Source organism: Rhinoraja longicauda, chromosome 3 (genome assembly GCF_053455715.1).
Source record: "Rhinoraja longicauda isolate Sanriku21f chromosome 3, sRhiLon1.1, whole genome shotgun sequence".
NCBI classification, from domain to species: Eukaryota; Metazoa; Chordata; class Chondrichthyes; order Rajiformes; family Arhynchobatidae; genus Rhinoraja; species Rhinoraja longicauda.
The window spans coordinates 74,983,090-75,009,811 of record NC_135955.1 but is presented as its reverse complement, the minus strand read 5'-3'; the positions used below and the strand labels follow the sequence as shown (position 1 = coordinate 75,009,811).

At 42.9% G+C, this 26,722-nt stretch overlaps 1 protein-coding gene across 4 annotated transcripts in view; it reads right to left on the bottom strand.

Moving 5' to 3' along the window:
- Window positions 1–26,722, bottom strand: part of chd1 (chromodomain helicase DNA binding protein 1) — a 129,393-nt gene that overhangs the window by 92,531 nt on the left and 10,140 nt on the right. For all 4 annotated transcript variants that reach the window (XM_078396434.1, XM_078396437.1, XM_078396436.1 and 1 more), the window contains exon 3: window positions 419–626. In XM_078396434.1, coding sequence (XP_078252560.1) covers window positions 419–626 — 208 coding nt within the window. The remainder of the gene's footprint in view (window positions 1–418; window positions 627–26,722) is intronic.

The window sequence follows — 26,722 nt, the reverse complement described above, 5'->3', positions numbered from 1 at the left end:
CTCTCCTCAAGCAATATGAGCCTTTAAGATTTCAGACAAGTTGATTTTTCTGCAACTAGCAATATGATTGTTTGGTATAACCCACAAAAGGAACGCAAACATATAAAATAACTTGGGGGCAAGGAAATTTAATATAATCTGGCAAGACTTTTTGCCACTCATTAAACATTTGAGTCAGGGGGTATGGGGAGAAGGCAGGAACGGGGTACTGATTGAGAATGGTCAGCCATGATCACATTGAATGGCGGTGCTGGCTCGAAGGGCCGAATGGCCTCCTCCTGCACCTATTGTCTATAAAATGACTGATGGGATTCCAATGATTAACTGCAACTTCTAGAAATATTTTTCCAAATTAGAATCATATCCAGTATTACAGATAAATATCAAATAGTCACACTAACATATTTATTATATTCACCTCTGCTCCATCAGTCTTTAGAACTTTGCTTTCGATTGGTCGCTTTCCTCTAGATGATGCGTTACTTTCTGAACCGGATGAATCTGAATCAGATTGGCTGGCTGAGCCTGAACCACTGCCAGATTCACTGGAATCATTGCTATCAGATTGGCTGCTGCTTCCATCACTGCTGCTCCCAGAACTTGAGCCCGATTCTTTATCAGATTGGCTAAAAGAAAAAGATAGCAGTGTACAAGGCTTATTCGTAACTAAATTATGCTTAATATTTTGAAATATGCTTCCATGGGCAGATGTGGAGAAAAGAATGTGAAACCATATTGCAGAGTAAACTATTCCATGGTGCTTCTCAGTTGCTTAACTTGCCAAAAGTAACCACAAATTTCAAGTTTTGTTATATTTTAAAAGTAAGGGTTGCCGGGCCCGGCGACGGCGCGCCTTGGCAGGAGCGCCAGGAGGACCGGCGCCCATCCCGGCGTGCCCAGCGCCTGACCTTCCTCCCGTGGTGCAGTGCAGCAGCGGCAGAGAGGTCAAGGAAGATGGCCGCCGCAATGGTTGCCCGGGGCCAGAGTGAGTGGCTCCCTCTCCCCTTTCCTCTCCCCCCTCGCTCGCCCGGCCCCGGGACTGTCACTACAGGAACCCAACGGGTCCACAGTTCGTGTTTTTTCATTCAAATTGTTACGCTATCGTGTACCGTTTTGGTTGCTTTCTGCCCAACCAATCGTTCAAGCATTTTTGATTGCAACATGCGCCTTAATTTAGCTCAACAAAGCAACTGACAAGTTGCTAAAGAACCTTTAGTAATAACGGGAACCCAACGGGTCCACGGGTCATCTAGTCTTAAATAAAATTGGCAAAATTAGAGGTACAAAGATTCAATAAGGGTGCCCCAGCGATTAAGAACATTGACACCAGGACACCAATGCTTGCGTAATGCAAATGCAGGATGCGCAAAGACAGAGAGGAATGCAGAGTTCTCGGTTAGCTGCGGAGGGGGGGGGGGGGGGGGGGGTGGGGGTGAGACACTGCAGACAAAACATAACAATAATGGCATGGATAGAACACATTTAAATCAAAGCATTGCATGAATGTATACACATCAGCTAACATGAATACAATGGATTCAACTACTTAAGCAAAAGTTTAGTTGCCCTACAATTGATTAAAACAATTCAAATAATTCTCATTCAATTTGTCTGGCTTTGCTTGGGCTCAACTACAGTAAAATTGTTAAACCAGGTCTTATTATATATATAACTGAACACCAGAGGGAGCTGTTAGCTTAATGTTGTTCACAGCATAAGATATTGGAAATATAATTTTAGAAAAAAGTACGAGAATTTCGCTGGAATAATTACAGGTGGCTCTAGTATGGCAATCGAGTGTACGAGACTTTATACGAGAGAGTCCAAAAATGCAATTGAAATTTATATTTCAGGCAGAAGGCAAAGACAGGGAATGAGGGCAGAGAATAGTGGGAGAGAGAAGGGAATTTTCCATACCGAAGCTTCAGGTGAAAAAACTCTCCTCAGTTTGAAATTATTAACCCTACATCGGGAAACTATCAATTTAATTTCTTGATTCTGTCAGCATCTCCCAGAACCTCAATACATTTTATAAGTTTCCAGTTATATCACCCAATTGTTTATAATTTCAGTCTCGTTAAAAAAATCCAATTGACAATAGGTGCAGGAGGAGGCCATTTGGCTCTTTGAGCCAGCACCGCCATTCAATGTGATCATGGCTGATCATTCTCAATCAGTACCCCATTCCTGCCTTCTCCCCATACCCCCTGACTCCGCTATCATTAAGAGCTCTATCTAGCTCTCTCTTGAATGCATTCAGAGAATTGGCCTCCACTGCCTTCTCAGAGTCATAGAGTCCTACAGCACAGAAAGAGGCCCTTCGGCCCATCGTGTCCGCGCCGCCCGTTACCAAACACAGTCTAATTTTAATCCCATTTTCCCACATTTGGACCGTAGCCCTGAATGTTGTAGCATTTCAAGTGCCCATCCAAATGCCTCTTAAACGTTGTGAGTGTTCCCACCTCCACCACCACCCCAGGCAGTGAGTTCCAGACTCCAACCACCCTCTGGGTGAAAAAGTTATTTCTCACATCCCCCCGAAACCTCCCTCCCCTTACCCTGTATCTATGTCCCCTCGTTGTTGAACCTTCCACCAGTGGAAGAAGTTCCCCGCCATCTACCTTATCTATGCCCCTCATGATCTTGTACACCTCGATCATGTCCCCTGTCAGCCTTCTCTGCTCCAGGGAAAACAACCCCAGTCTGCCCAGTCTCTCCTCATAGCCGAGGCCCTTCATCCCTGGCAGCATCCTGGTGAATCTCCTCTGCACCCTCTCCAAAGCTATCACATCCTTTCTATAATGTGGTGACCAGAACTGTACACAATACTCCAGCTGTGGCCTCACCAGTGTTCTGTACAATTCCATCATTACCCCCCTACTTTTATATTCGATGCCCCGGCTAATGAAGGCCAGTAACCCATATGCCTTTTTAACCACCCTGTCCACCTGTCCTGCTGCCTTCAAGGACTTGTGTACCTGTACTCCAAGGTCCCTCTGTACCCGTCTTCCTTAGGGTCCTTCCATTCATGGTGTACTCCCTCTCCAAGTTATTTCTGCCAAAGTACATCACCTCGCACTTTTCAGAATTAAATTCCATCTGCCACTGCTCCACCCATCTGACCATCTCATCTATATCTTCCTGCAGCTTGCAGATCCCTTCCTCGCTATTCACCACCCCCCCTACCTTTGTGTCATCTGCAAACTTGCTGATCATGCCCTGTACGTTGACATCCAGATCATGTATGTAGATTACAAACAGTAAGGGACCCAACACCGATCCCTGCGGCACCCCACTGGACACCGGCCTCCAGTCACAGAAGCACCCTTCTACCATTTCATTTCATATATACAGCGCGGAAACAGGCCTTTTCGGCCCACCATGTCCGCGCCGCCCAGCGATCCCCGCACACTAACACTATTAACACTATCCTACACACACTAGGGACAATTTTTACATTTTACCCAGTCAATTAACCTACATACCTGTACGTCTTTGGAGTGTGGGAGGAAACCGAAGATCTCGGAGAAAACCCACGCAGGTCACGGGGAGAACGTACAAACTCCTTACAGTACAGCACCCGTAGTCAGGATCGAACCTGAGTCTGCGGCGCTGCATTCGCTGTAAAGCAGCAACTCTACCGCTGCGCTACCGTGCCGCCCTCTGCGCTACCGCCATCACCCTCTGCCTTCTGTCACTAAGCCAGTTTTTTATCCATTTTGCCAAGGTGCCCTGGATCCCATGGGCTCTTACCTTCTTGACTAGTCTCCTGTGTGGGACCTTGTCAAAAGCCTTACTGAAATCCATGTATACCACATCCACTGCACTACCCCCATCTACCTCCTTGGTCACCCCTTCAAAAAATTCAATCAAGTTAGTCAGACACGACCTTCCCTTAACAAAGCCATGTTGACTATCCTTAATTAACCCTCGATCCTCCAAGTGAAGACTGATTCTGTCCCTCAGAATCTTTTCTAGCAGCTTCCCCACCACCGATGTCAGACTCACCGGCCTGTAGTTCCCAGGTTTATCCCTACTGCCCTTTTTAAATAATGGCACCACATTAGCTATCCTCCAGTCCTCCGGTACATCCCCTGTTGCAAGAGAGGCTCTGAAAATTTGTGCCAGAGCCCCCGCAATCTCCTCCCTTGCCTCTCTCAGCATCCTGGGATACATCTCGTCAGGGCCTGGAGACTTATCCACTTTTAAGCCTGCCAGAGCCTCCAGCACCGCCTCCCTATCAATAGCAATATGCTCAAGAACATCACAACCCTCCTGCTCCATTTCTAAGTCCGCATCGCCCTCCTCCCTCGTAAAAACAGATGCAAAAAATTCATTTAAAACATCTCCTACATCCTCTGGCTCCACACACAGCTTTCCACTATGGTCCCTGATGAACCCCACTCTTTCCCTCGTTACCCTCTTACCCTTGATATACTTATAGAACACTTTGGGATTTTCTTTTATTTTGCCCTCTAGTGCTATCTCATGGCCCCTTTTTGCTCTCCTCATTTCTTTTTTAAGAACCGCCCTACACCTTCTGTATTCCTCTAATGATGTCTGTGCCTTAAGTTCTTTATGCCTTCCAAAAGCCCCCCTTTTTTTCCGAATCAATCCTACTATATCGTTCGACATCCAAGGTTCTTTGGACTTGTTTGTCCCACCCTTAAACTTTAGGGGAACATGCTTCCTCTGTACTTTTACAATTATTCCTTTGAATAACTCCCACTGTTCTGATGCGGTCCTCCCCACGAGAAGCTGATCCCAGTCCACCAGGGCCAACTTCTGCCTTATCAGATTAAAATCGGCCTTGCCCCAATTTAGAAAATTTCCTCTTTCCTCTGGTCCCTCTTTATCCTTTTCCATTACCACCTTAAATATCACTGAATTGTGATTACTGTCACCAAAATGCTCTGCCACTGACACTTCAGCCACCTGTCCGGCCTCATTTCCCAAGATTAAGTCCAATACCGCCCCTTCCCTTGTTGGACTTTCAACATATTGGCTCAAAAAGCCCTCCTGGATGACCCTTAGGAACTTTAGAAAGTAGACAAAATGCTGGAGTAACTCAGCGAGACAGGCAACATCTCTGGAGAGAAGGAATGGGTGACGTTTCAGGTCAACCCAAAAGTCACCCATTCACCGACCCGAAACGGCACCCATTCCTTCTCTACAGAGATGCTGCCTGTCCTGCTGAGTTACTCCAGCATTTTGTGTCTATCTTCGATTTAAACCAGCATCTGCAGTTCTTTCCTACAGAGTTTAGAAAGTATCATGACTGGTTGCATCATGGCCTTGTTGGCAATTCCAACACACAGGAATGCAAGAAGCTTTAGAGTGGTGGATGCAGCCTGGTTTATCACAGGCACAGCCCTTCGCACCATTGAAAGCATCCATATGAGGCACTGCCTAAAGGAGGTGGCATCTATTATCAGTATTTGGCATTTGGTTTATTGTCACATGACCAACTTAGTGAAAAAATGTTGCATGCTATCTAGTCAAATCATACTAAACAAGTACAATCAAATCATGCACAAATACATCAGGAAGTGCAAAGAGCAAAATCATATGGTCATAAGTGATAAGAGCAGAATTAGGCCATTCGGCCCATCAAGTCTACTCCACCATTCAATCATGGCTGATCTATCTCTCCCTCCTAACCCCATTCTCCTGTCTTCTCCCCATGCCCCCTGACACCCAGAATACCAGAGTGCAGGATATACTGTTACTGCATAATAGCATTAGTTAGAGAAAGTGCATATACAAACAAAATGTGAGGTCTGCAATAAGGATAATAAACCCGAGGGATCAGGTTTACATCCTTAGCTTATGGGAGGATTGTTCAATAGTCCCATAACAGCAGGGAAGAGGCTGTTCCTGAATCTGGAGGTACTTCCTTTCAAGCTTTCGTATTTCCTGCCAAAAGTGAAAGGGAGATGAGGGAATTATTGGAGTGTAACTGGTCTACAATTATGTTGGCAGACCGAGGTGCAGCTAGAGTCAATGATGGGAAAGCTGGTTTGTGCACCAGACTGGACTACAGCCACAATTCTCTTCAATTTTTTTGTGGTGTTGAACAGAGCTGTTGCCAAACCAAGCTGTGATGCTTTCTACGGTGCATCTGTAGAAGTTGACAAGAATCGTTGGAGACATGCTGAACCTCCTTAGCCTTCTAGGGAAGTAGAGGCGTTGATGTCATTTTTTGGCCTGTAGCATCAATTTGACTAGTCTGTACTATCTAACATCTACCTGGATGTCTCCCAGCTCCACCCTTTCTGACCTGGTTCAACCTGCCAATCACTTCCCACTATCCACCAATCAGTTCCGATTTCTCTCCTCACTCGCAATTTCCTCCCCTATTGGCCATCTCCCCTCTTCGTTGTCAACCCTGATGCAGTATTTAGACCCATTTCTTCCACCCCTACCCTTCTTTCTCACAAACTCTGCTCATCCCGCTGAGTTCCTTCAGGAAATTATTTGTTGCTCCAAATCCCAACATCCTGACCCTCCTGTGTCTCCTTAGAAACATCAATGTTTACATTTCAGGCTTCACATAACTGCCAAGAGAACTCTTGGAGAAATACCGATATTCTGAAATTGCATCCCTTTCAGATCTCCTTGATCTTATCCAGCATGGACAATTCAATTCATAACTCAGCAATGATAAACAAAAGTGCAAAGGACATGAAATATCTCCCCATGATATGGGATGAGATTGACAAAGAGTCTGCAAGCATTTAGCAATTTAAATAACCATATAACAATTACAGCACGGAAACAGGCCCGTTCGGCCCCACCAGTCCACGCCGACCACTTTCTCTGACCTAGTCTCATCTACCTGCTCTCAGACCATAACCCTCCAATCCCCTCCCATCCATATACCTATCCAATTTACTCTTAAATAATAAAATCGAGCCTGCCTCCACCACTTCCACCGGAAGCTCATTCCATACAGCCACCACCCTCTGAGTAAAGAAATTACCCCTCATGTTACCCCTAAACTTTTGTCCCTTAATTCTGAAGTTATGTCCCCTTGTTGGAATCTTCCCCACTCTCAAAGGGAAAAGCCTACCACGTCAACTCTGTCCGTCCCTCTTAAAATTTAAAAAACCTCTATCAAGTCCCCCCTCAACCTTCTACGCTCCAAAGAATAAAGGCCCAACCTATTCAACCTCTCTCTGTAGCTTAAGTGCTGAAACCCAGGCAACATTCTAGTAAATCTCCTCTGCACCCTCTCCATTTTGTCGACATCCTTCCTATAATTTGGCAACCAGAACTGCACACCATACTCCAGATTCGGCCTCACCAATGCCCTGTACAATTTTAACATTACATCCCAACTTCTATATTCGATGCTCTGATTTATAAAGGCAAGCATACCAAACGCCTTCTTCACCACCCTATCCACAAGAGATTCCACCTTCAGGGAACAATGCAGTTATTCCCAGATCCCTCTGTTCCACTGCATTCCTCAATTCCCTACCATTTACCCTGTACGTCCTATTTTGATTTGTCCTACCAAAATGCAGCACCTCACACTTATCAGCATTAAACTCCATCTGTCATCTTTCAGCCCACCCTTCCAAAAGGCCCAAGTCTCTCTGTAGACTTTGAAAATCTACTTCATTATTAACTACACCACCTATCTTAGTATCATCTGCATACTTACTAATCCAATTTGCCACACCATCATCCAGATCATTAACGTAAATGACAAACAACAGTGGACCCAACACAGATCCTTGGGGTACTCCACTAGACACTGGCCTCCAACCTGACATACAGTTGTCAACCATTACCCTCTGGTATCTCCCATTCAGCCATTGTTGAATCCATCTTGCAACCTCACTATTAATACCCAACCATTTAACCTTCTTAATCAACCTTCCATGTGGAACCTTGTCAAATGCCTTACTGAAGTCCATATAGACAACATCCACAGCCTTGCCCTTATCAATTTCCCTGGTAACCTCTTCAAAAAATTCAAGAAGAGTAGTCAAACATGACCTTCCAGGCACAAATCCATGTCGACTGTTTCCAATCAGGCCTTGTTTATCCATGTGATTAGATATATTGTCCCTAAGTATATTTTCCATTAATTTTCCCACCACAGACGTCAAACTAACAGGTCTATAATTGCTAGGTTTACTTTTAGAACCTTTATTAAACAAAGGCACAACATGCGCAATGCGCCAATCTTCCGGCACCATCCCCGTTTCTAATGACGTTTGAAATATTTCCGTCATAGCCCCTGCTATTTCTGCACTAACTTCCCTCAATGTCCATGGGAATATCCTATCAGAACCTGGAGACTTATCCACTTTTATATTTTTCAAAAGTGTCCGTACCTCCTCTTCTTTGATCCTCATAATTTCCACTACTCTACTTGTTTCGCTTACCTCACATAATTCAATATCCTTCTCATCGGTGAATACCGAAGAAAAGAAATTGTTTAATATCTCCCCCATTTCTTCCGGCTCAGCACATAGCTGTCCACTCTGACTCTCTAATGGACCAATTACATGCCAAATAATTAAAAGCGAGATGAAATAAATTTATTTCAGGTGTACTAACTTAAGCATTTTCATAAATGTAGATATCCTGAGAAATGAAGGAAGACCATCAAAGTCTTGACTACTAAAATACTGTTTGGATACAAGACCCAATAAAGTGATCGAACACATGTAACAAAAATACCTTAATGGATATTCAACACTTAATTGTCACAATTTAATTCATTTTACCATGCAAGTAACTATATTCAGTAATATTAGAGTAATAATTAGTATTCGATTAATACAATTTCCTGGATAAACATATGGATCAATGTAGCACAATGTTGGGATTGAAACAAATTAATAGTACTCCAAAGAATGTTATGAGTTGCAGTAAATTGAACACATTTTAAAATCACTGGGGCATGGGTTCAAATTAAAATCAGTCAAGAAACAATAAAAATCCCATGAAATGGAGTTTACCCCATAGCCAGCAGCATTAAAATATCTCTGTATTAAAGTGAACAGTAGCCACTGCAAATAATAGGGCTGGTGGCAGGTTGGAAGCAGGAAAGAAGTCCTACGGAAACAAATGGATACTTTTCCAAATTTATCTCCCCGGTACTGTTGTTCTAAAATCAGAGGAAACTGAATGTATTTGTGCTGTACCTAACCAGACCTAGGAAGGAATGGGTGTCGTTTCGGGTCGAGACCCTTCATCAGTTTCAGGTCTGAAGGGTCTCGACCGGAAACGTCACCCAGTCCTTTTCTCCAGAGGTGCTGCCTAACCCGCTGAGTTATTCCAGCATTTTGTGTCTACCTTCGATTTAAACCAACATCCACAGTTCTTTCCTACACAGACCTAGGAATATGTTATTCCGACACTGGAGATCTAAATTGGAAGAAACTAACCCCCGTGCAGTAAACATTAAAGGAAGAGGACAAGCAAGTGCATATTCCTTTATGAAGTATTGTGATATTAAAAGTGCAATAACCATAAAGGAAGTTATACATTAAGGTGGGGAACCATTCCAATTATACAGCATTGACCCCTAACATTAACTATTTCTCTCCACAGATACCTGCTAAATAATTCCATGATTTTATTTATTCACAAAATGCTGGAGTAACTCAGCAGGTCAGGCAGCATCTCGGGAGAGAAGGAATGGGTGACGTTTCGGATCGAGACCCTTCTTCAGACTGATGTCAGGGGGGCAGGACAAAGGAAGGATATAGGTGGAGACAGGAAGATAGAGGGAGATCTTCCCGGTGGCCGAGCACTTCAACTCCCCCTCCCATTCCATGTCTGACCTTTCTGTCATGGGCCTCCTCCAGTGCCATAGTGAGGCCCACCGGAAATTGGAGGAACAGCACCTCATATTTCGCCTGGGCAGCTTGCAGCCCAATGGTATGAACATCGACTTCTCCAACTTTAGATAGTTCTTCTGTCCTTCTCTTCCCCTCCTCCTTCCCAGATCTCCCTCTATCTTCCTGTCTCCACCTATATCCTTCCTTCGTCCCGCCCCCCTGACATCAGTCTGAAGAAGGGTCTCGACCCGAAACGTCACCCATTCCTTCTCTCCCGAGATGCTGCCTGACCCGCTGAGTTACTCCAGCATTTTGTGAATAAATACCTTCAATTTGTACCAGCATCTGCAGTTATTTTCTTATGCTACCATGATTTTATTTAGTTTTTTGTTAAATAGCTCAGCATTGACAATGTATAACTTGAATTTAAGACCAAACTAAATAAATGAAATAAAGATGGATGAAAACAGATTAAAAGACGGGGGAGACAGAAAGTAAACAAAAATAATTTTACATTTAAAAAAATCACAGATGACAGAAGGCACAGAAAATTATGGATTTTCCGTGCCTCAGCAATTGGCTGTAAGTCATGAATATTTCTTGTAAAGCAATGTTTTATCTAAATATCCTTGTAATAATATTGTTCATATATATCCCACATTCAAGTGTCTTTCAACAGCAACAGGGGTGGTAGCTTTGCTTGGCTGGTGGGATTCTTGATGATAGATGCCGTTGTCTTGAGGCAGCACCTTAAGTAGATGCTTTTGATTATAATGAGAGCTACGCCCACGATGGTCTGGGCTGAATCCACCATACTGTGCAACCTCATGTGCCTGTGCGATGATCAGGAAGTACAGAAGCCCGATGTCACACACCAGCAAGTTATGGAACGTCTTCTTTCCTACAACTATCAGGTTTTGAACCAACTATTACATTTTGCACAACCCTCATCCTACCTCCTCAACAGCACACAATGGACCAACGCAAAACGCAAAGTGCTGGAGTAACTCAGTGACCGAAGCAACATCTTTGGAGGGAATGGGCAGACATTTTGGATCAGGACCCTTTCTACCTGCACCTTACTGTACTTATGCATATCACAATCACATCCCTTCATATCACTTTCTACCTGCACCTTACTGTACTTGTGCTTATAACAATCACATCCCTCCATATCCATGTGCCTATCCAAAAAGCAAAAAAGTATTAAAAAAATACAAACATGTCAACCATTTAAAATTGAAATGAATTTCTTCAAAGGTTATCAATATTTGTCATTGCCCACCCCAGAAGCAAGGCATGCTGATTTATAGAGATAAAAATTGAAACCTTCTTGTTAAAGCAGGAAACAATGAAAATGCACGACCATAAGAGGAGGAGAAAATCAGCCATTTGTCATCAAGGGTGATTGCCTACCCCACTGCCATTTCCCTGCACTAACCCCTCTCTCTTGATTCCTCCAAAATTCAATAATCTATTGAACTCAAGCCTCTGGGTTGGTGAATTACAAAGATTCCACACCTTTGGTGAAGAAATTTCCCCTCATCTCAGTCTACTAGTTTACTCCTTATTTTAAATATGTGACTTCAGTAATGGGTATATATTCCCCATATCTAGCCCATCAAGTCCAGTAAAAATGTTGTAACTTTCAATTATATCTTCGTTTTTCCTTCTGAAATCAAAGAACACACATGGGCTTCATCTCCTCCAGCATTTCCTCTCCTCGAAACTAGTCTCATGAATCTTTGCTGTTCTCCCTCTACGGCAGGCACATCCTTTTTTTAGGCAGGGAGGCAAAACACAATATTCCAGGTGCATTGCTAGCAAGGCACTCTATAATATTAAGTCAGCTTTACTCCTGTACAAAAAAAATCTTCTTAATAAAAACCAACACATCATTTTTGCCTTCATTGTTCAAAAGTCACTGCAAGCAACATTACCCAGTATTTCACTATTTAAAAGCAGCAACTGTGTTTCAGCTTTGTTCAAAGTAGTTAACATCACATTCTTCCACATTGCATTGGCCACATTCTTGTCCACTCACTCAGTTTGTCTATATCCTCTATATATCCTCATGACAATCTTACCATCACAAACTTGGAAATATTACATTTGGTCCCGAGTCTGATCACAAATATAGACTGTGAAGAGATAGAGCCAAGCATGTGAAACCTCACTTCATAGCCTACCAACCAAAGATGGATCTGTTAATTCCCACTCTTCGCTCTCATTTTGTTAATCAATTCTCAATCCATGTCTCATGTCAGAACTTTCTAGATGTTGTAACTTTGAAGATCAATCTATGGTGTGGGATTATTAAAAGCCTTTTAAAGATCCAATCGCAACAAATCCACTGATTCCCTTTTATCGATTCAAATAACTTAGATTAGTCAAACATGATTTTCCTTTTATAATCTTATTAAATTGTTGTATTATAACATTTTGGACTTCAACAATTTCCTTATTAAAGATGATTGGTAGTTCCCCGTTTTCTACCTCCTTCCAATTGAATGGGATCACATTTGCTGTCCTCCAATCCAGAGGAATAATTCCAAAATCTACAACATTTTTGGAGAAAGATGTTAACTAGTGTTCACTCTCTCGAAAGCCATTCTTCAAAACAGATGTACATCAGGTTTTAACGCCACCAATTTCTCTAGTCCAGAGATTCGTCTAACATAGGAAGGCAGCAAAGAGTAGGCAATAAAGATTATTGGAGAAAGGATACTGGTGCAAGCTTGGAGGATGTGATGCTTCTCTTTGTGCTTCCATTTCTCAAGCCCCAGCGTTACTTTTTTTTAACATGAACAACGTGTACATTGTCATATGTAACAGATTCATTTATTTTCAGCAATTCCCCAGATTTTTAAACAGTTTTACACACCTGTTTCAACACTGTTTCAGGATACTTCATGCTCATATTTGATTTAATCTGGTCTGTACAATACTGCCTGCTTTGATTGCATTTATGTTCATTTCACTTCTTTACGGTCTTTCTAATGCAATCCTGTTGGTTTACAAATTTACCACCTCTATGGCTGTACAATGAATGCCTGCCAATTCATTCTGCAAATCCATTTCTATGTCAATGTGCATGTAGCTCTAGCTCCAAGGCCAATTCAGAAATTACTGTCATTGAATCATGAAGAAGCATGAAGTGGTCATCTGGTCTCTCCAACCTGCTCTGCCAATCAAGACGATCATGGCTCATCTGACTGCGATCTCTACGTTCCTTTTTACCAATTCCCATTTACTTGCATTCCTGTTTACACAGCCTTAAAAATATTCTTACACGGCCTTAAAAATATTCAAAGATTCCAAAAATTCTGCTCCCATCACCTTAGAGGAAGCAAGTTCCAAAGACTCATGACCTTTTAGAGGAAAGATTGCACCACTTTATTTTAGAGCTCTGAGATGACTAAAACAAGCAGGATGTTGAAGAGCCTTGACAATGCGAATGTGGAGAGGAATAGTTTCTCTTTTGGCAAAACCTAAAACGATAAAAATAAGGGTCATTCATTTATTTACGAGACCGTGCAAATCTTTCTCTCTGAAAGGGCCATGTCTTTGGAATTCTGCTTCCAATGCCCTTTAAGGAAACAACCTTTCAATATTTGAAAGGCAGAGGGAGATAAATTCTTGATGAGCAAACTAAAGTTTACCACAAGGAAAGAGCAACATACTTCACAGAATTTCAAAAATCAAGTTGAAAAGTGATGTAGTTTAAACCCAAACCAGGGTTTTCAAACATTTAAAAAATGTATGAATGTATCAGGGGGTGGGATGGCTGAAAGGAATTGGGAAAATACATTAAACGTTATGACAGTAGACAGGCAACAACAATCATTCAAAGAAATAAACACCATTTGAAAACAGGAAATGTGGTTAAACTATATATTACAAAAGAAATTAAGAATAGCATTAAATAAAAGGAAAAGGCTTAAGTTACCAGAATGATAGTAAACACGGGGGATGTAAAAGCTCTAGAATTCACCAATGGATGACCATAAAATTGATTAAAAAAGTAGAATAAGATAGACTAGCAAGAAACAAAGATCTACAAATAGAAATATAATTAGAAAGTTAATGATCCCAAAAAATGTTAATCAACATCCCACAGATTTTAAAGAGGGGGCTCCAAAGATAATAGATGCGCAAGTTACTATCTTCTATAGTTTTTTTAAAATTCTGCAACAGGTTCTGTGGATTGAAGAGAGTAGCAAATGTGCCCCAGCATGCTGGAAAGAAAGGTGAGAGGAAGCCTTGATTAGTTACTGTGATGTTAATTGTTGAGAAAATGCAGTGATCTACAATCAAGGGTGTGATATCAAGACACTTCAAAGATAATAATATGATTGAACAGAGTCAGCATGAAGTTATGACCATCTATTGGAGTTCTTGACTAACTAATCTATTGGCATGCTTTGGTGACATATGGAGTGGTTGTGGAGAGGATGTTTCCACTCGTGGGAGAGTCTAGGACCGGGGGCCATTGTCTCAGAATAAAAGGACGTACCTTTAGAAAGAAGATGAGGAGGAATTTCTTTCATCAAAGGGTGATGAATCTGTGGAATTCATTGCCACAGAAGGCTGTGGAGCCCCAAGACAATGGATATTTATAAGGCAGAGATTGGCAGATTCTTGATTAGTATGAATGTCAGGAGTTATAGGGAGAAAGCAGGAGAATGGGATTGCGAGGGAAAGATAGACCAGCCATGATTGAATGACAGAGTAGAAGATAGGGCAAATGGCCTAATTCTGCTCCTTTAACTTATATACATACATGTTCCTCCTCTACTCTGCTATATATAGATAGCAGAGTAGAGGAGGATGACCCAGGGATAGAACATGTTTGGATTTCCAGAAAGCTCGCACTAACATACCAGACAAAAGGTTGGTCAATACAGTGATCGTTCTAATTAACAGATACAATAGCAACAAATGGGTCCTTCACAAGGGCGGCACTGTGGCACAGCGGTAGAGTTGCTGCCTTACAGCACTTGCAGCGCCAGAGACCCGGGTTCGATCCAGACTACGGGTGCTGTCTATACGGAGTTTGTACGTTCTCCCCGTGACCTGCGTGGGTTTTCTCCAAGATCTTCGGTTTCCTCCCACATTCCAAAGACGTACAGGTTTGTAGGTTAATTGGCTTGGTACAAGTGTAAATTGTCCCTAGTGTGTGTGTGTGTGTTAATGTGCGGGGGATCTTTGGTCGGTGCCAACATAGTGGGCCAAAGGGCCTGTTTCCACACAGTATCTCTAAATTAAAACTAAAAGTGACAGACTTTGGTTGGGGAATACAAGGATTAATACTTGGGACTCAAAATTCGCAATCTACAACGTTGACCTGTACATGGGGATCACATGTAATACTGTTAATACTACAAGTTTGTTTGTCACAAAACTAAGTGAGATTGTGATTAGAGGACACAGGGACACAAGCTTAGTGACTGGGCAAGAGGAAACTAGAACAATATCCAATATAAGAAAATGAACAATAGGATCTGGGCATCCTTGTACACAAGTCATTGAAATTAAACATCAGAGTGCAGCAGGCAATTAGGAAAGCATATTGCATGTTGGTCACCACTGCAAAAATTTGAAGACAATTGTGATGATATATTATTGTGATATATTATTGTAATTATATAGACAATAGACAATAGACAATAGGTGCAGGAGTAGGCCATTCAGCCCTTCGAGCCAGCACCGCCATTCAATGCGATCATGGCTGATCACTATCAATCAGTACCCCGTTCCTGCCTTCTCCCCATACCCCCTCACTCCGCTATCCTTAAGAGCTCTATCCAGCTCTCTCTTGAAAGCATCCAACGAACTGGCCTCCACTGCCTTCTGAGGCAGAGAATTCCACACCTTCACCACCCTCTGACTGAAAAAGTTCTTCCTCATCTCCGTTCTAAATGGCCTACCCCTTATTCTCAAACTGTGGCCCCTTGTTCTGGACTCCCCCAACATTGGGAACATGTTATCTGCCTCTAATGTGTCCAATCCCCTAATTATCTTATATGTTTCAAGGATACTTGTGAGACCACATCTGGAGAAAAAAATGCTATGTTGGTCTCCTTGCTATTGAGGGACTACAGTGAAGATTCACCAGACTGTTTACTGGAATAGGAAGTCTGTCATTCAGGAGAGAACGACTTGGCACAGTTCTCCTTATCTACATTAAACTGCATCTGCCATGCATCCGCCCACTCACACAACCTGTCCAAGTCACCCTGCAACCTCATAGCATCTTCCTCACAGTTCACACTGCCACCTAGCTTTGTATCATCGGCAAATTTGCTAATGGTACTTTTAATCCCTTCATCCAAGTCATTGATGTCTATTGTAAATAGCTGCGGTCCCAACACCGAGCCTTGAAGTACCCCACTAGTCACTGCCTGCCATTCTGAAAGGGACCCATTTATCCCCACTCTTTGCTTTCTGTCTGTCAACCAACTTTCTGTCCATGTCAGTACCCTACCTCCAATACCATGTGCTCTAATTTTGCCCACCAATCTCCTATGTGGGACCTTGTCGAAGGCTTTCTGAAAGTCGAGGTACACCACATCCACCGGCTCTCCCCTGTCAATTTTCCTAGTTACATCCTCAAAAAAATCCAGTAGATTAGTCAAGCACGATTTCCCCTTCGTAAATCCATGCTGACTCGGAACGATCCTGTTACTGCTATCCAATTGCTCTGCAACTTCGACTTTTATAATTGACTCCAGCATCTTCCCCACCACTGATGTTAGACTAACTGGTCTATAATTTCCCGTTTTCTCTCCCTCCTTTCTTAAAAGTGGGATAACATTAGCTACCCTCCAATCCACAGGAACTTATCCTGAATCTATAGATCATTGAAAAATAATCACTAATGCGTCCACAATTTCTAGAGTCACCTCCTTAAGCAACTATCTCATCATGCCTTGCAACCTCATAGGAAGGCAGATTATTATCCGAATAGTGTCAAGTTAGGAAAAGGGGACGTACAACGAGATCTGGGTGTCCTAGTGCATCAGTCACTGAAAGGAAGCATGCAGGTGCAGCAGGCAGTGAAGAAAGCCAATGGAATGTTGGCCATAACAAGAGGAGTTGAGTGTAGGAGAAAAGAGGTCCTCATGCTTGACTAATCTTATGGAATTTTTTGAGGATGTAACTAGGAAAATTGACAGGGGAGAGCCAGTGGATGTAGTGTACCTTGACTTTCAGAAAGCCTTCGACAAGGTCCCACATAAGAGATTAGTGGGCAAAATCAGAGCACATGGTATTGGTGGTAGGGTACTTACATGGATAGAAAATTGGTTGGCAGACAGAAAGCAAAGAGTGGGGATAAATGGGTCCCTTTCAGAATGGCAGGCAGTGACTAGTGGGGTACCGCAAGGCTTCGTGCTGGGACCGCAGCTATTTACAATATACATTAATGACTTGGATGAACGGTTAAAAGTACCATTAGCAAATCTGCAGATGATACAAAGCTGGGTGGTAGTGTGAACTGTGAGGAAGATGCTATGAGGTTGCAGGGTGACTTGGACAGGTTGTGCGAGTGAGCAGATGCATGGCAGATGCAGTTTAATGTGGATAAGTGTGAGGTTATCCACTTTGGTGGTAAGAATAGGAAGGCAGATTATTATCCGAATAGTGTCAAGTTAGGAAAAGGGGACGTACAACGAGATCTGGGTGTCCTAGTGCATCAGTCACTGAAAGGAAGCATGCAGGTACAGCAGGCAGTGAAGAAAGCCAATGGAATGTTGGCCATAACAAGAGGAGTTGAGTGTAGGAGAAAAGAGGTCCTTCTGCAGTTGTACAGGTCCCTAGTGAGACCGCACCTGGAGTACTGTGTGCAATTTTGGTCTCCAAATTTGAGGAAGGATATTCTTGCTATTGAGGACGTGCAGCGTAGGTTTACTAGGTTAATTCCCGGAATGGCGGGACTGTTATATGTTGAAAGACTGGAGTGACTAGGCTTGTATACACTTGGAATTTAGAAGGATGAGAGGGGATCTTATCGAGACATAAAAGATTATTAAGGGATTGGACACTTTAGAGGCAGGAAACATGTTTGCAATGTTGGGGGAGTCCAGAACCAGGGGCCACAGTTTAAGAATAAGAGGTAGGCCATTTGGAACGTAGATGAGGAAAAACTTTTTCAGTCCGAGAGTTGTAAATCTGTGGAATTCTCTGCCTCAGAAGGCAGTGGAGGCCAATTCTCTCAATACATTCAAGAGAGCTAGATAGAGCTCTTAAGGATAGCGGAGTCAGGGGGTATGGGGAGAAGGCAGAAACGGGGTACTGATTGGGAATGATCACCCATGATCACATTGAATGGTGGTGCTGGCTCGAAGGGCCGAATGATTTACTCCTGCACCTATTGTCTATTGTCTAAAACACAAATTTCATCACGTCAAGGAGTGGTGAATCTCTGCAATTCTCATCCCTGTAGAGATCTGGAGCTGAGTCAGTAATTGCGTCAAAAACCAAGGTCAAACGATTTCAGGGTACAGACAAATTAGGACATGGGGTAATATGGCGGGAAAAATAGTGTTGAGATGTCAAATAAGTTAACACAAATTCCAACAGGTCCTTCAATCCTCCCAATTATGGTTCATTTGACATGACAATAATAACTGGATTTCCCTGCTTCCTTTCCAAATTCTCATCAGCCATCTTGAGATATCTCATTCCTACATTGGTAAAGGCAACATGCATACTGAAAGTCTCATCTTTGCCTCCAGAAAACAATTTCACTCTAATTTTAATATACCTGCATTGTTACCACAATTATCAATATTCACTTTCCCAAGTGTATCACAAAAGAATGCAATCATTCATTTATCTTGAGTCTATTGTACTTTTTCTGGTACTGAACACTTGGCCATGTCATTAAATTAACATAGTTTTGGATACAGTTTGGGGATGTACCCAAAGAAGAAAGCAACTAAAGCAGCCAAGTTTTGCAGCAACACGAATGAGTCTGATGAATAGCATGGGAAGGAAAGACCTTCATTCCTCTAGCTTCACAATTCAGCAACTCCTTTTGTCTAACATCTCTGTCTTTTCAACTCTGGACTTTGTCCAATCATCTGCATATCACCCCCCCCCCCCCCCCCACATGTATTAACCTATTACCTGCCAGCTTTTCCAGCTTTCTTCACCCCTTCTACAATCAGTCTGAAGAAGGGCCTCGATCGAAAATGTCACCTATTCACATCCTCAAGAGACGCTGTCAGACCCACTGCGTTACTCCAGCACTTTGTGTCTTCCTCTGGTGTCTCATTCTATATACCTACCATTCTCTGAAAGAGTTGTCACTCGGTTCCTCTTGATTTTTTCCTTTCTCGTCTTAGTATTTCACTGCATCTCGGTACAAATGACAATAATAAATCAACACCATAATCCCTCCAATTCTTAATTTCCCAACTATGGGGGGAAAAGACTTTGCATTCACCTTATGTCCTTCCTTATTTTATACACCTCTAAAAGATCACCCCTCAGTCTGTTCCAAATGAAGTCCTAGCAGTCTAACCTTGCCCACAACTAAGTTCTGAGAAAGGGTAACAGCATTCCCATTCTGACCCTTCTGTCCTGGGCCTCCTCCATTGTCACGAGTGAGGTCAAACGCAACTTAGAGGAACAGCACTGCATTTCGCTTGAGCAGTTTACAACCCAACGATAAAATTTGATTTCTCTAACTTCAGCTTCTTGTGTCTATCTTCGGTTTAAACCAGCATTTGCAGTTTCTTCCTAAACACTTTCAGGGAACTATGTACTCGTGCTCCAAGGACCCCCACAGTGATGGATTGGTCACTGTTTACACACTACCCTTGTTTGATTTCCAAAAATGCAACACCTACATTTATTCGAGTTATTAGTCATGGCATTGCATATAGGAACAAACCTCCCAACATTTGATTTTACAAATTCAGAATTTTGATGTCCAAAATTCAGAATTTTACATCAAAATTCATAATATGGCGTGTAATGCAACTTTTCAGAAAAAAAAGCATGCACGCCAAATACGCGTACGTGTTGCGCTACATTCACGTGTGAAAAACGACTATTATTTCCAACAGTCTGTAGTTCTTGGACTACATGTACAATGTCAGGCCTATCATGAGTATATTCTGCTATTTATAGAAAGGTTATTGAACAGAAATACTTTTTACAACACAAAGAAAAAGTTGTTTTGTTTTGTTTTCTCTATTTTGGATTTTCCTTACACAAAATGTATGACTAAGTTATGAAGGAAGGGTTTCATTTAAAAATGCACATACCTAAATTGAAGACAAACTTGCTCCAGTGGTCTTCAACAGCAAATCACAACAGTCCATGTCCCCCCACCCCTCTCCACCCTTTCCCCCCCAACTCCCACCCTCCCCCCACTCCCGCCTACTCCCCCCACCTCCACTCCCCCTCACCCCCACCCCTTCGCCCCCTCCCATCCCACCCCCCCTCCACCCCCCACCCATACCCCACTCCCACCCTCCCTTCCTCCACCCCCCCCCCGACCCCCACTCCCCCGCACCCCTTCCCCGCTCTACGCGGCGACTCGGGGCCCAGCGACGAGGCGAGGCCAGCGGCTTGAGGCGAGCGGTGAGGTATGTGTTTTGCGGAAAAATGTGAGGTGAAATCGGAATCGCGGAAATGAAATAAGAAAGCGGAAACTTTCCGCCAAATTCAGAAGGATCGGGAGGTCTGTAGGACCCAGGAAGTCAAAGTACGGCTTTATAAAGGCCGCGTTTGGAATATTATGAGCAGTTTTGGTCGCCCCATTACTGGAAGGATGTGGACACTTTGGAGACCGTTCAGAAGAGGTTTACCAGAATACATCCTGGATTAGAGGATATTCCCCATAAAGGAGATGGGACAAACTTGCATGATTTTCTCTGGAGTGTCGGAGGTTGAGGGAGGTCTGATAGAAATTAAAAAAATTAAGAGGCAGGGAGCATACAGTTAAAACCTGTTTCTGCTGGTTGGAAATGTTAAAGGTTGGAGGGCATAACATTAACATCAGATGGAAAAAAATTGAAGGATATGTGCAGGGAGTTTTTTTAAAAAAGAGCAGTGGGTGCCTAGAATGCGCTACCAGGGGTGGAAGCAGATACAACAGTGGCACTTAAGCAGTTTTTAAGATAGGCACATGAATATGTAGGCGATGGAGGGTTATGGGTAGAGGGTGCAGGTAGAGGAGATTAGTTCAGTTGGGCATCATTTTTGGCACAGACATTGTGGGCTCAAGAGTCTATTGCTGTGCAGTACTGTTCTATGCAAAACTCCATATGCCAGCCCATTTATGCAGTTAATCAAGATTCTAATGTAGTGCTTAAGAAATATATACTCTCCATGATACCATCTATTTTAGTATCACCTGCAAAGTTGCTAATCACAACTTGTGCGTTCTCATCGTAATTGTTAATGTAGATGACAAAAAAGTACCCAACCTACCTCTAGTCATAATCAAGAGCAACCTTAGAATAAAGGGGAGGCCATTTAAAACTGAGGTGAGAATGAACTTTTTCACCCAGAGAGTTGTAAATTTGTGGAATTCTCTGCCACAGAGGGCAGTGGAGGCCAAAGCACTGGATGGATTTAAGAGAGTTAGATAGAGCTCTAGGGGCTAGTGGAATCAAGGGATATGGGGAGAGGCAGGCACGGGTTATTGATTGTGGACGATCAGCCATGATCACAATGAATGGCAGTGCTGGCTCGAAGGGCTGAATGGCCTCCTCCTGCACCTATTTTCTATGTTTCTATCCTACCATGCATAAACTTATCAAAGGCATTGCTGCAGCCATCATAGACTATGTCTACTGCCCTAAAAATCTGTCTTGCTGACATAGAATGGAATGTATTACCACAAAAAGTGATCAAATACAGGTATAAAATATGAGTCATAGGGTGGACAGTCAGAATATTTTTCCCACGCAAGGAATTTCGAAAAGCATAGGATTAAGAGGAAGGAAGTTTAAAGGGGATTTTTTATTTTCTGCTTTATATGGTGTAGTTGGTCTGAAACTTGCTGCCAGATAATGTGCTGAAAGCAAATACAATTACTGTGTATAAATTGTGTACTTAGGCAAAGCATTGAAGGATATGTGTAAATCGGATTAGTGTAGATGAACAAAATGGTGAGCATAGAACTGGTGCGTCAAAGGGCCTGTTTTTTGTGTTGTACAACTCTGACACTGTTCAACCTTTTTACTTATTAAAAGTTTTAATTATGACAATGAGTTTATATTTTTGCAAGCATTACAAGTTAGTAAAATAATAGTGACCCAACTAAGCATTGATTTTCTTCTTTCTGTGGCTATTTACAGTATATTTTGAAGCATAATCTAATCTGGGCCAATTCTGCAGAGGTATGAACCCCAACCTACATCACAGATGGATCACAAACTGATCCATCTGGGAGACTTCAGTGCCAAGATTGAAGATGCAATTCTCTGGCAAGGTAACGTTGGCCAGGAGTGAATAGTGAAGGACATCTTCATGTCTTACAAAATATTTGGAATACGGTTATGGAACAAGTGTGACCTCAAGACAACATACTTACCCAAGCACCGGCACCTATTATCTTCCAAGTGAGAAATTGCAGCATTCACAGCAGGATAGCAGCCAATAACTACTAGACTGATCAACACTCAAGCCCATTTCATTCTCTTCATTAACACGATTTTAAAACATCAGTGTCGACTGAAATATAGCCAGGGGAGAAAATCAATACTGAAGCTATCTAGGAACACACAAAATGTATCTCTTTGATAGCACTTCACAGACAACCTGTCGACTCCAAGTTAAAAGGAGCCACCGAGCCCAGTGTAAGGACTGCCTTGAATACACTAAAACTAGCACCTATTACACAGACCAGAATCCTCAAGATCAATTCCACCTACACCTCGCACAGCCACAAGCAGCCAATGCAAGTAATCAAGGACCCTGTCATTCTCTCTTCCCTCTCAAAAACTCAAAAGCTTGAAAACATGTACCTCCAGACTGACAAGGCATCAGGCTACTGAACAGTCCGCCCATAAGTTAGGAGGTAGTCCTATTCTTCCAATCTACCATCATTGCAGGTGTTGGACTTTGTAACTGTTACACTACAATACTGTAAAACTATATTCTGCACTCTGGTATTTTTTTCTTTGCACTACCTGTTGTACTTGTGTATAGCTTGATTGCACTATTTATATTATTACCCGAGTTAATTGGATAGGATGCAAACAAAAGCTTTTCATTGGACCTCGGTACATATGACAATAAACCAATAGCATCTGGGAAGAGACTCTTAGCTTCTTTTCCAAGTACAACCAAGACCAATGCAATGAGAATGACTCGAAATTCAGGAACTTATTAACCCCAAACAAAATGTTTTCCTGGAGTGCAAGCTTCACCGAGAGTCAAGAGTGTAACCAGCATATGCACTGAGACCGGAACGATAAAAATCTTACTAGCTGCAGCTTTAGTCACATTAAACACAACAGCACAACAAATAACTATACAATAAATTATCAATTATTCCTAGTATATCAGACTATGATAGTGCAAGCCAAAGTATGTGGTACAACATGTAGATCCCTAAGATGGTGTGGAGGTCGATATCCATGATGGACTGACTACTGTTCACTTTCTGCATCCTTCTTTGTTCGAGTGTTTGAATTACAAAATCAGGCCATGATGCAGCCAATCAACATGCTCTCCACTGTGCACCCGCAGATGTTCAATCGCGTATTCAACGACATGCCAAATCTTCTCAAATATATGAGGAAGTAAATGTATTTCCTTTGTAATGTCAATGTGCACAGCCCAGGAGAGATCAGAGATGTGCACATCCAAAACTTGAGGCCGTTGGCTCTCTCCAGCCCTATTCCGCCAATGAAGACAGGTGCATGGTTCCTCTGCTTTACTTTCCTGACCAATTGCTCCCGAGTCTTGCTAACATTAAGAGCAGGATTATTATTATAGCACCACTCAACCAGATTAATGACCTCCTTTCCATACTCTGACTCGATCTTACCCATTATTTGACAGCAGTTTCATCGATGAATTTAAAGATGTTAGACCTGCAACTGTATACACATTCATAGATATAGGGCATAGAGTAGTGAGGAGTGCAGTTGTCAATTTGCTTTGATTAAGATATGCCCAATAAGGAAGTCGTATCCAGCTGCAAAGGGAGGATATCCTATTAAAGTATGTGAGGCCATTGGACAGCAGTGAGAGCTTGAAGATGTCCACGAAAACTCCAGCCAATTGGTCCGCATAGGTTGCAAGTATGCAGCCACGTACACCATCAGGGTCAGTCATTCCTTGCCGAGTGTTGCCGAGAGATGTGACAGCTCTTGATGATACATCAGAGCAGATAACAGGTGAATTTATCAAAGACAGTCAATGACCTCCAAAACATGGATTCTGTCCATCAGTTATTCAATCACACAGGAGCCTATTTAATCCAAATTTACAGCAACTCCTTACTGGCAAAGTTGAGAAGGCCATATGCTAACTAAAAACGATGTCTCTAAAGCGTTCTGCACCTCAGCTAAGTAATAAAACTCAGCAATGAGTTACAATCACCTATCACAACCTCACCGCCCACACCAGAGTAGAAAAGCAGTATGCAACGTTTTGCAGGGACATCACAATTGTGATCATCTTCAGTAAAGGACACAAAGCCGACTGCAGTAATTACCGAGAGTGGGCCTTCTCCCACATGAATTGATTCACCAGGTTCCACCTAGACCCCCTTTCCCAACGACTGGGTGGCACGGAGGCATAGCAGTAGAGTTGTTGCCTTACAGCAGAGTCCCAGGTTTGATCCCGACAATGGGTGCTTATCAGTACAGAGTTTGTACGTTCTACCCATGACCAGCGTGGGTTTTCTCCGGGAAGCTCCGGTTTCCTCTCACACTCCAAAGACGAAGGTTTGTAGGCTAATTGGCTTGGTATAATGTAAATTGTCCCTAGAGTGTATAGAATAGTGTTAGTGCGTGGGGATCGCTGGTCGGCGTGGACGCGATGGTCCAAAGGGCCTGTTTCCGCGCTGTATCTCTAAACTAAACTACAAAACTAGACCAAGTAGCTGCTCAGCAAATGACAACGTGGATTCCCTTCATCTACAGGCACGGAGGACGATTTTCTACACATGACAACTCCAAGAGAAATACAGGAAGCAGCACCAGCCATAATATCTCTTTAATTTCACAAATGTTTTTGACTCCAACCAGGGAAATGTAGAGAATATACATCAAATTTATCTGCCTAAAAATGTCATCTCTACCTTCTACTTGCTTTACGGTGGAATGCATGCCATGTTCCCAACAACAGGCTCACCACACAGCCAATCTCAGAGAAGCCCAGTGTCAAGCATAACTGTGTCAAAGCCCTGACACTAAGGCACGTCAGTAGATAATGGGGGCAAATGTGTGCCCAATGTTGCCCTCAACCTGATGCCACCTTCGTGTGCAGCTGAATCAGGTTATATCTGGAGCCAAAGCACATGGGCACAGTGTCACTACCCGTTGAGGTTCTACCTGTTCCCGGTATTGGGAAGGATGGTCTGGCACAGATGCCACAATGTGCCTGTCAGCTGAACATTGCCGCACCATCTGTCGTTTGTGGAAAGGCTCTTCTTGACCAACACATTTGACCACATATCAGGCAGTGTTTAGCACAGGGAAATGATTCCATGGATCCTGTGGTGTGGTTCCCCAAGCATGCTGCCCTCAAAACGTTTGCTATGAAGAGGAGACGGCTGCCCACCTCTTCGCAGAGTACGGATTTGCATACAGAGTCTGGAGAAGATTGTAAGGGTCCCTGTTGCAGTTTATCCCAACCAGCTCCATAACATAGGACTCTGATATACAGACTGTTCCCAGGGACACATTTAGAGACGGACGTCAAATACCGCTGGAAGGTCACCAACTCGGTGAAAGACGCTCTTTGGGCTGCCCAAACTTTGTTGACCTCCCAGCAGAGTGAGATGTTCGTCAGGGAATGTTGCCGACTGGCCTGCTCCAGACTCCAGGAGTACGTGCTGAGGGATGCACTGAAGCTTGGGGCAGCCAACGCTCATGGTCTAGGGTCCTTCCACTGCTGCTGCTGCACATTGGGGGGCAGGGTGTGTTGGAGATGCCCCTCAAATGAGGGGATGGATATCATCCCAGGGGGCCACATGAGTGGCAAGGGTGCCATGTAAATTTTTTTGAACATTTCAATACGATGCAAATGTATATATAGCCTCTGAGAATGTTGGAATTTTTTTTTGCACCGTTTTTGTTTTGTCGATGTTTTCACTCTGAATAAACTTGATTTTGATTATTTTTTTAACCCCTGCATATTGCTGCATATCATTTTCCACAAGCTCTGTGAGTTAACCTTTCTGGGCAAATAGGTAATTGTTCAATCTATAGCAACTATACTGCAAAACCTGGGTTATTCTAACTTTAGTCATCAGACTGCACATGATGCTTGAGCATGATTGAAGGCTAAACTCTGAGGAATTCCCTGAAACAAACAAGAGGATGGACCAAAATACAACATCCACAATACAAAAAGATCCTATACCACCTCTCCCTGCTCTACAAATATGTCCTGTAAGATTCGCAGTCAGATCCCGAAGAATGAGGTACAACCATCATCTTGTGCAAAGGCAGATATCAATGATGAATTTTGCCATCACCTTCTGTGTACCAGCAGTCTTTGGCCAATTCAGGATAAGGGTGTTTGAACTTGGCAAACCTTGCACAAAATGTAGTATCCTGGAGCCCTCCTAAATGCTTTGAAAATTTCAATTACCCGTGGCTGTCCACCATTAGTGGAGAATACACGATCAAGACCATCTTTGCAAACTCCTTCAGATCTACTGGTACTGTTTCTCCAACATCCCCAATGGCAAGGCCCTAACAACACTGAAGTTAACT